General features: G+C 41.3%; 1 protein-coding gene across 1 annotated transcript; it reads right to left on the bottom strand.

The window, feature by feature from the left end:
* Positions 1-8,862: 8,862 nt before the first annotated feature.
* Positions 8,863-10,174, bottom strand: LOC111959710 (uncharacterized). The gene is made up of 2 exons (XM_023981479.3): positions 9,343-10,174; positions 8,863-8,963 (listed from the first exon to the last, which is right to left on the bottom strand). Exons 1-2 carry the CDS (start codon positions 10,079-10,081, stop codon positions 8,947-8,949), a joined length of 756 nt encoding a protein of 251 aa, XP_023837247.1. The 5' UTR covers positions 10,082-10,174; the 3' UTR covers positions 8,863-8,946.
* Positions 10,175-10,403: the final 229 nt, after the last annotated feature.

Below are 10,403 nucleotides of genomic sequence, written 5' to 3'. Positions count from 1 at the left end.
CTAATATGGTTCTCAATCAGAGGCAGCTGGTAATCGTTGTCCCTGATTGAGAATCATATATAGGAGGCTTGTTTGGTGTTGGGATTTTGTGGGTGATTGTTTCCTGTCTCTGTGTTTGTGTTCTGCACCAGATAGGACTGTCTCGGCTTTCACGTTTGTTGTTTTTGTTTTGTTGTAAGTGTTCACCGTTTATTGTCTAATTAAACATGTTGAACACTAACCGCGCTGCATTTTGGTCCTCTCCTTCATCCCAGGAAGAAAGTCGCTACACAGACATGTCAATAGACGTAGTATAAACCAGCCTTTAGTCTATAAATCTTTGGCTGTTTAGTATACTACCATACTCACTCTGTTTAACACATGGCCTCAGATGTGTTAAATTCTTCACATTTTCCTAATTGACTGACCTTCATTTTTTTCGTTGCTTATTTTAGCTGTTCTTGCCATAAAAAGGACTTGGTCTTTTAACAAATAGGGCTTTCTTCTATATACCACCCCACCCCTCCCCTGTCACAACACAACTGATTGGCTCAAACGCAATAAGAAGGAAAGAAATTCCACCAAGGCACACCTGTTAATTGAAATTCATTCCAGGTGACTACCTCATGAAGCTGGTTGAGAGAATGCCAAGAGTGTGCAAAGCTGTTATCAAGGAAAAGGGTGGCTACTTTGAAGAATCTCAAATATAAAATATATTTTGATTTGTTTAACACTTTTTTGGTTACTACAGGATTCCATATGTGTTATTTCAAGTTTTGATGTCTTCACTATTATTCTACAATGTAGAAAATAGTAAAAATAAAGAAAAATGAGGAGGTGTGTCCAAATGTTTGACTGGTACTGTATATATATATATATATATTATATTATATATATTATACAAGTGGGGAGAACAAGTATTTGATACACTGCCGATTTTTGCAGGTTTTCCTACTTCAAAAGCTGTAGAGGGTCTGTAATTTTATCATAGGTACACTTCAACTTGTGAGAGACGGAATCTAAAACAAAATCCAGGAAAATCACCATGTATTATTTTAAGTAATTAATTTGCATTTTATTGCATGACATAAGTTATTGATACATCAGAAATATCAGAACTTAATTTGTACAGAAAACCTTTGTTTGGCCAATTACAGAGATCATATCGTTTCCTGTAGTTTTTGATCTTAGGTTCGCACTATCACTGCAGCATTGGTGTTTTTGGCCCCACTCCTCCATTACAGGAACTTTCTCCAGATCTTCAGGTTTCGGGGCTTGTCGCTTGGGCAAATTACATTGACTTTCAGCTCCCTCCAAAGATTTTTCTATGGTTTCGATGGTCTGGAGACTGGCTAGCCACGTCGCAGGACCTTGAGATGCTTCTTACGGAGCCTACTCCTTAGTTGTCCCTGGCTGTGTGTTTCGGTGTCTGTTGTCATTGCTGAAGTACCCAGCCTACGACCACATCTTCAATTGCTCTTACTGATTGGAAGAGGGTTTTGGCCAAAGATCTCTGCGATACATGGCCGCTCATCATTCCTCCCTAATACGGTGGCAGGTCGTCCTGTCCCCTTTGCAGAAAAGCATCCCAAGAATGATGTTCCACCTCCATGCTTCACGGTTGGGATGGTGTTCTTGGAGTGTGTACTCATCCTTCTTCTTTCTCCAAACTACGGCGAGTGGAGTTTTAGACCCAAAAAGCTCTATTTTTTGTCTCATCAGACCACATGACCTTCTCCCATTCCTCCTCTGATCATTCCAGATGGCATTTGCGCAAACTTCAGAACGGGCCTGGACATTGCGCTTTGGCTTGAGCAGGGGAACCTTGCGTTGCGCTGCAGGATTTTAATCCATGACGGCGTAGTGTGTTACTAATGGTTTTTCTTTAGACTGTGGTCCCAGCTCTTCTTCAGGTCATTGACCAGGTCCTGCCGTTGTAGTTCTGGGCTGATCCCTCACCTTCCTCATGATCATTGATGCCCCACGAAGTGGATCATCTTGCATGGACCCCAGACCGAGGGTGATTGACGATCATCTTGAACTTCTTCCATTTTTCTAATAATTGCGCCAACAGTTGTTGCCTCTTCACCAAGCTGCTTGCCTATTGTTCCTGGAGCCCCATCCCAGCCTTGTGCAGGTCTACAATTTTATCCCTGATGTCCTTACACAGCTCTCTTGGTTTTGGGCCATTGGAGAGGTTGGGGTCTGTTTTGATTGAGTGTGTGGACACGTGTCTTTTATACAGTAACGAGTTTTCAAACAGATGGCAGTTAATACAGGTAATGAGTGGAGAAACAGGAGGCTTCTTAAAGAAAAAACTAACAGGTCTGTGAGAGCCGGAATTCTTACTGGTTGGTAGGTGATTCAAATACTTATGTTCATGCAATAAAATGCAAATTAATTACTTAAAATCATACAATGTGATTTTCTGGATTTTTGTTTTAGATTCCGTCTCTCATAGTTGAAGTGTAACTATTATAAAACTTACAGACCTCTACATGCTTTGTAAGTAGGAAAACCTGCAAAATCGGACAGTGATCAAAAATATTGTTCTCCCCACTGTATATGTATATAAAATATTATACAGATAAAGTCGGAAGTTTTACATACACTTAGGTTGGAGTCATTAAAACTCATTTTTCAACCACTCCAAACATTTCTTGTTAACAAACTATAGTTTTGGCAAGTCGGTTAGGACATCTACTTAGTGCATGACACAAGTAATTTTTCCAACAATTGTTTACAGGCAGATTATTTCACTTATAATTCACTGTATCACAATTCCAGTGGGTAAGAAGTTAACATACACCCAGTTGACTGTGCCTTTAAACAGCTTGGAAAATGGGCCAAAATTCACCAACTTATTGTGGAAGCTTGTGGAAGGCTACCCGAAACGTTTGACCCAAGTTAAAAAATGTAATGGCAATGCTACCAAATACTAATTGAGTGTATGTAAAGTTCTGACCCACTGGGAATGTGATGAAAGAAATAAAAGCTGAAATAAATAATTCTCTCTCCTATTATTCTGACATTTCCCATTCTTAAAATAAAGTGGTGTTCCTAACTGACCTAAAACAGGGAATTTGTACTTGGATTACATGTCAGGAATTGTGAAAAACTGAATTTAAATGTATTTGGTTAAGGTGTATGTAAACGTCAACTGTAAATATATATATGTTTAGTTCACATAATATATTAATTAAGGTGTCTTTAATAAAATACACTTTGCAAAAACAAATGTGGGCATTATTTATGCATTTCTATAGCTTCTATAATTTCTTGTTGCTTCAAAACAGTGCGTGACCAGCAAGCAGCAGTCTCCTTGACTCCTCCTCTGTTCCATATAAACCATAGCATTAGGGGTTGAATTAATCTTTCGTGGAGAGACGCACTTAACATAGGATGGTATGGTAATGTCTGTCAACAGGCGACGACTAACAAGGAATTTTGTCCCAGTGCACAGATTTTTTTGTCCCTGATCATTTGGACAAATCATTATTTAAGCATTCCACTGCTTAGACGTTGTATGCATCAACCAATGGTTGCGTGCCATGTCATTGACTGTGTCATGGAGTTGTGGTTGTGGTTAGCTAATAGGTAAAATACCTGTGCAGGCGTTGTAAAATTAACTTCAAAGCAGTGCAACGCAACCAATCACTTTTTTTCAAATTTCGGAAGGGGAGGGGTGTCACTCCTGCTCCCGCTCTCCCTCTCCGCCAGACTGCCTTCACTACGCACACCTGTCACCATCGTTACGCTTCTAACACACCGACTGCGTCATGGCGTTTGAACACCAGAAGTACATTCATTTCCAATGGAACGCTGCGTTTGCCTTGCAGCATTGCGTTGCAGAGGTAGTTGCTCTACGTTCTGTGTGGTGCATACATACGATTTATTGAACGTATGCATCAAATTGTATACGTAGACTTACTTGACAGAAAGTAGCAAAATGTGAATGTTTAATTTTTGTTGCACACATATCCAGTAAAAAAAAATTGCGATTACATAATGTTATATATAATAAATATACATCTAGCTTATGCATACATACATAACCATATCTACATATATATGAACATACATATAGCTTGTGCATACAGTACCATTGGGTTAGCTAACTCAATGGTCAGACTAGTTAACCTTTAGATAACTCCTGTTTTAGTGTCATCTGGCTGCGTTAGAGACTGTGTGTGTGACCATAGGATTAAAAGCTTGTACAACACACCGCATGACTAAAACACAAGATTGCTGAGGCACCGAACAGGATACCCCATTGTCACAAAACTGCTGACAGCACAAAACAGTTATGAAGCGCCAAACTAAACCGCCTGACTTAAGTAATTGCTCACATCCGTATAACTCACGGAAACCCCCGAGTCCATCTCATGACTCCTGGACACACAAAGAGTTACATCGCATGAACCCAAACACACACACACATTTCACTCCCCTCTCTACTGGTCGGGTGCCAAGAGCAGAGGACACTGCTGTGCACCAATGGGGCTCCTGTTCTGGCTGGAGCAGGCCCGCCTCCAACTCTTCACCGACCAGTCAGAAGAGCAGAACTACCAGAATCAACCAACATCATATTATGTATAAAACCTAATGCACGCTATGTTATGTATAAAACCTAATGCACGCTATGTTTAGGGACTCTCTTCTGCTAGTTCCCTCTGAGCTAAAAGAACGAGTCCATGCACGCTTGAAAATATATCTTTTGACTCAGAATAAACTGCCTTTATAATATCTAAATCCACCCTGTCCAGCGTCTTGACTTGGTCTCCTTCTCATGTAACTGTATCATCAACAATAATAAAAACAGTTTGACTGGAGAATTTCTTTACATTTTTAATTCATTTATTTGCCAAGTTTATTATTTATTCGATGACATCCACAAATTAATTGTGAGAGCCTATAATATAATTTCCCTCAAATGCAGTTTTGGAGCGAAATGCAATAATAAATWGTCAAGATAGCAGCGTAGGCTCTTTCAAAAATGAGATCAACGTTTAGGAAGGTGGTCTTGATCGCGCTGTTGGTCCGGGACCAGCCCCGCCGAAAGCGCAGGTCTGTGTGGTTCCAGAGATGGTTCAAGTCCCGAAAGCAGGCAGGGAAGTTCCACCGTCTCATTCAAGAGCTTCAAATGTTTGGAGAGGAATTCCGAAGTTACTTTCGTCTGGACCGAAGCCAGTTCGATCACCTGCTCCAGATGGTTGGAGCCAGGATCGCCCGGATGGATACCAACTACCGGGAGTCCATCAGCCCAGTTGAAGCCTGGCGATTTGTCTCCGGTAAGCTACATTCTAGTACATTTTTAAAGCCTTTGATACCATAATTGATTGATACATTATTTGTATGTGCAACCTAGCTAGCTAAAGGGCTCTCTAGTTAATAGTCCCTATTTGATATCAGATGTACTTTTACAGAATGTTCATTAGGACTATAACTTTTCCTAAAGTTGGTTTATAATCCTTTTTTAATTATGCAATGTTACCAAATGAAAATAAAGTTGAGGTGCCTTCTGCCCTGATGAAGGTAGGCTAGTCTTCTCCAGGACCCATTGTTGTTCAACACAGTTACAGTCATTCATTACATTCTTATTGGACTCACATACACTCTTAGTGAAAAAGGTTCCAAAGGTGTCCTTCTGCTTTCCCCATAGGATAACCTTTTTTGGTTCCAGGTATAACCCTTTGGGGAAAATGTTATACATGTGTAACCGATGTGAAATGGCTAGCTAGTTAGCGGTGGTGCGCGCTAGCAGCCTTTCAGTCGGAGACGTCACTCGCTTTGAGACCCTGAAGTAGTGGTTCCCCTTGCTCTGCAAGGGCCGCGGCTTTTGTGGAGCGATGGGTAATGATGCTTCTAGGTTTCAGAGCAAGTGACGTAACCGACTGAAAGGCTGCTAGCGCGCACCACCGCTAACTAGCTAGCCATTTCGCGAGGGGACGGACGTAAAAGTTAAACTGTTACACATGGAGCCCAATAGGGTACCAATAGGGTACTACCTGGAACCAAAAAGGGATCTCCTATGGGGACAGCCGGAGAACCCTTTTAAGTAGATAGTACCATTCTTTCTAAGAGTAGAGTTGGCCTGGGCTACAGTTTATTGATATAGTCATAGACTGAATTGTAGTGTTTCAAGGCATTGTTAATGATGGTTGATGAGTATTACAATATAATTAGTAGAGCATAATAAACTGTAATGAGGTAGATATATGAGTAGATATAATATGTGGGTGGAATTCAAGTTACACGCAATATTGATCATTCTTTTGAATTATATTTTAGATTCTTGGCGACAGGGGACTCCTACAGGACCATTGGATGCAGCTTCCGAGTTGGACGGTCCACGGTGGCAGGCATTGTCCCCTCTGTGGCACAAGCCATTTGGGACTGTCTGGTTGGTGAATACATGCCTGTCCCCAAGGAGGAAGACTGGAGGGCCATCGCTGCCGRGTTCCTGGAGAGGTGGAATTTCCCCAACTGTCTTGGCTCCATTGACAGGAAACATGTAGTAATCCAGGCTCCACCGTGCTCAGGTTCGCAATTCTACAACTACAAGGGTACATWTTYAGTTGTACTCTTGGCTGTAGTAGATGCCATCTACTGTTTCCGTGTTGTCRATGTTGGTGCTTACGGCAAGGGAAGTGRTGGCGGGACCCTCCGGGACTCTGCCTTCGGCCAGGCACTTCAGGATGGCACCCTGGAGATTCCACCACCTGCATCACTCCCTGGAGCTGAAGACCTGGGACCTGTTCCCCACATCTTCGTCGGCGACGAGGCCTTCCCTTTAAGACCCAACCTCATGAGGCCCTACGTTGGACGCCAGCTGCCATTGCCAAAGCCTGTAAGGATCTTTAACAAACGATTGTCCAGGGCAAGGTTAGTTGTTGAATGCGCATTTGGGATTCTGGCAGCCCGGTGGAGAATGTATTGGAGAGTGCTTGGTCTCAGCCCCTCAAATGTCGATGCCTGCGTGAAGGCCACATGTGTTCTCTATAACTATGGAGATGGGCACGCCAAATGGTCACCTACCTGATGTCACTAGGGCAGGTGCCAACCATGCCCCCAGACAGGCACTCCAGGTGAGGGAGAAGCTGACCACCTACTTCTCATCGCCAGCAGGTGAAGTCCCATGGCAGTATGCCGTGGAGTGAAACTGCTCTTTTAAGAGCTCCCTACCACAAAGGTAATTTTAAGAACCATCCACCGTTGTCCATAAAGTTGCATTTTTTCCCTGATTACTTTATGTATCATTGTCTCTCTTCATTTGGAAGCTATATTTAAGTGACATTTGGGAGTAAAGACCACACCTTAAAACCCCTTCCCTCTCCCATCAACGTCAGTATTATACACACCTGGCATGGTACATCAGGTGAGCGGGAGCACTAATTAAGGTTATACGACATTGTTAGGAATTTTATGAATAATGACTAAACAATGTCTACATTTAGATAAAACTATAACTAATTGAACTCAACCCTGTATTATTATATCTGATTAATAATGTTAATTCATAAGGAAGGGATTATGTAGCATGAACARGGAGTAATTAAAACATAATAAACACCATTCCAACTTAGTTAGAGAGGTATGTGGTGTGGGTTATAAMGTAAGCCAAARGGATCGTTAAACTATGGTTGAACCGACCCAACTTAGCCCTGAGATGTTTAGATAAGGCAGTGAGTAACTTCTTAGGTCTTCCATTATCTTGGGTTGTCTGCTAAAGTGGTAATAAATTATAATGAGCCTTCAGGAGAATAAATTATATTGTGTGTCATGTGTGTGCGCTAGTGAGTTGGAATGAACTTTTKAACCTGTTTTATCTTGGTCAAGAGGAGGAGCTTTATTCTGTAACCAATGATGTCATATTTTGTATATAAACTGTTGTTTGTGGTTAAATGGGAGCGTGCTCTGAGAATAAATACTATTATCTATTTTTAATAAGACTGTTCCCTGTCTATTTTATGTTAATAAGGATCTTACGAATTCTTAGAAACAGACAGAGTGATTTTAATTAATGAGCACATAAAGGAATTATGAAATTCCTCTAACAGACATACAGTTAGTATGATGGGAAAGGGTAACCTAGGGTCCATACAAATAGTACAGTTTACCACCATGTTCACTGGCCTGACGAAATTCAGGTGGGGAAAAAATGAATTAGGAAGAGAATGTGTTTTTTACTTTCATCAAGAAATAAGCAGATTATGTCTAAATGAGATATTAATAAACAACTGACTATGAAAACATAATTGAATAAGTATTCAAGTACAGGAAAGAACATGACAGGTATGTGTGTTGTAAAAATGTTTAAAAAAATAAAAATAGAACTATTGAAAGAGGTCTGTATGTGCGTGTAAAAAATAAATAAAATGAATGTGTAGCCTGTAATCTGTAAGAGAACAACAAGAGCATGTATTTTTGGCACAACTGCAGACCGATACAGGGACTACTCATAAAGCCTAGACGTAGTAGGGGAACTTCAGACATGGCCATAAAGAGAGAGAGGGCAGGGCACTGGAGATCTGAGGCACAGAGAGAAGTGGAGAAGTGTGTGTGTGTCTCTGTCTCTGGAAAAAATTAAATAATGTGTAGCCATAACACAGCTAAACAAACAAATGGCCCCTAGACGTCATGGACCAGTCGATGGAACATAACTTCACAAACAGTTTCAACACCCTGGTTTTCAAGTGGTTTTAAATGAAAGAAATATATTCACCTTTAGTCTCGTAAGAGACCAACAAGAGCATCTGTGAATTCTCCGGTGTATGAGTTTCAATTCTGTCAATTCTGTCATCTATGTAACACTAATAATGAATGCTATCCTAAGACTTTATAAACAAATTACTTTATGAATTGACTGAATTTAAACGGAACTGATGTGTGTGAAAAGAAAGGTACAATGAGGGAGGTCAAAACAACACCCAGACAACTCCTCTCCTCTTCCTGTGAGCTGGTCGGCTAAATTGACTCCATTTCTGAAAGGGAAGAGAAAAACAACACATACAAGCGTAACATAATATGACACCATAAAAGGTGAGATTTATGTTAACTAAATACTGCTTGTATAGTGTAGTTAGTGGCATAAATATAGTAAAAGTTGGTAATACTTGCTGTTTACTCATGGAATTTGTATTTCAGATCAAAAGATGAATGTGACAGGCAAATATTTAGACAGCAAACTGTTGTTTGAGGATATTTTTTAACCCAGAAACAACAGCTATATATTTGCCTCATATTAATACTTTGATCTGAAATACCAATTAACCTACATGAGTATACTGTAAAAATGACCTACTTTACTTTACTGTCACACACTTATGACACTACCTGTGATGTGGAGGGGGGAAAAAGTACCATTGAACTCGGCTTGGAAAAGCAGCTGATACATTTTAACCTTGACTGCTGCTTTTCTTTGCTGAGGCAGCCTCTTCAGGGTTGGCACCAGGCTCATGGCAAAGAGGGTCTCTTCATCCTCCTTCCTGTGAGCATCAGGTTGGGCTGCATCCCTCTCGACGGCTTGGAGGAGCCTCTGCTGAAATGAGTTGAGTGGATCTGGGGGCTGGTACCTCCGATGACGCCTGGTGTGACGTTGTTCCTCGTCGTTTCTCTCCCTGTTTGTCTCCACGGCCACATCCTGTTCAACGAGGTCCTCAGTGGTCACTTCCGTGAGGTTCATAATAATCTCAGCTGGTCCSAGATCCAGAGGTGCTTCCTCCATTTCATCATCTTCCATGGCTGCACCGGTGGTGGTCATACTCGTGGATGATGTAGACGTTGTAGAGGGTCTCGATGCACCGGTGGTGGTCATACTCGTGGATGATGTAGACGTTGTAGAGGGTCTTGATGCACCGGTGGCGACAACACTTGTGGATGACGTAGTAGAGGGTCTGGCTGTAAAATTGCCACTCATTGCCCTCGGCACAATAAATGGATCCAGAAAAGAAATAATGTGGCAGAAGCGCCAAGGCTGCTGACCCAGACCTCTTCTTATCTTTCTTTGCCCTTCTCTCTCTCTGATACCTGTYCCTGAGTCCTCTCCATTTCCTCCTACAGTCTTCTKCYACATAGACATGAACATGATAMGCCAAACCATTACCTAGCATAACTATAGTTATTAGATAGCAATCATGGACATGTCACCTACTGTACACATAGACACACACACRCGGTTATCTGACCAAATTATCAGGGGTACAGTAGTATCTACCATTTTCTATTACTATTTATCTAGCATACACACTCACACTCTTTCAAACATGATTATTTGGTAAAGTTATCAGGGGTAGTAACTAGCATAATTTATTTGACTATTTCGTTCACACACACACCTCATTGGCTAGGTTAGCTAGCTAACGCTAACTAGCCACATCTAGCACAAGYTCACTACTAAACTGACCTGGCAATCCTACTATCGT

Source organism: Salvelinus sp. IW2-2015, linkage group LG36 (genome assembly GCF_002910315.2).
Source record: "Salvelinus sp. IW2-2015 linkage group LG36, ASM291031v2, whole genome shotgun sequence".
NCBI lineage: Eukaryota > Metazoa > Chordata > Actinopteri > Salmoniformes > Salmonidae > Salvelinus > Salvelinus sp. IW2-2015.
Note: the sequence above shows the minus strand (reverse complement) of the source record. Positions and strands in the feature narration are given on the sequence as shown.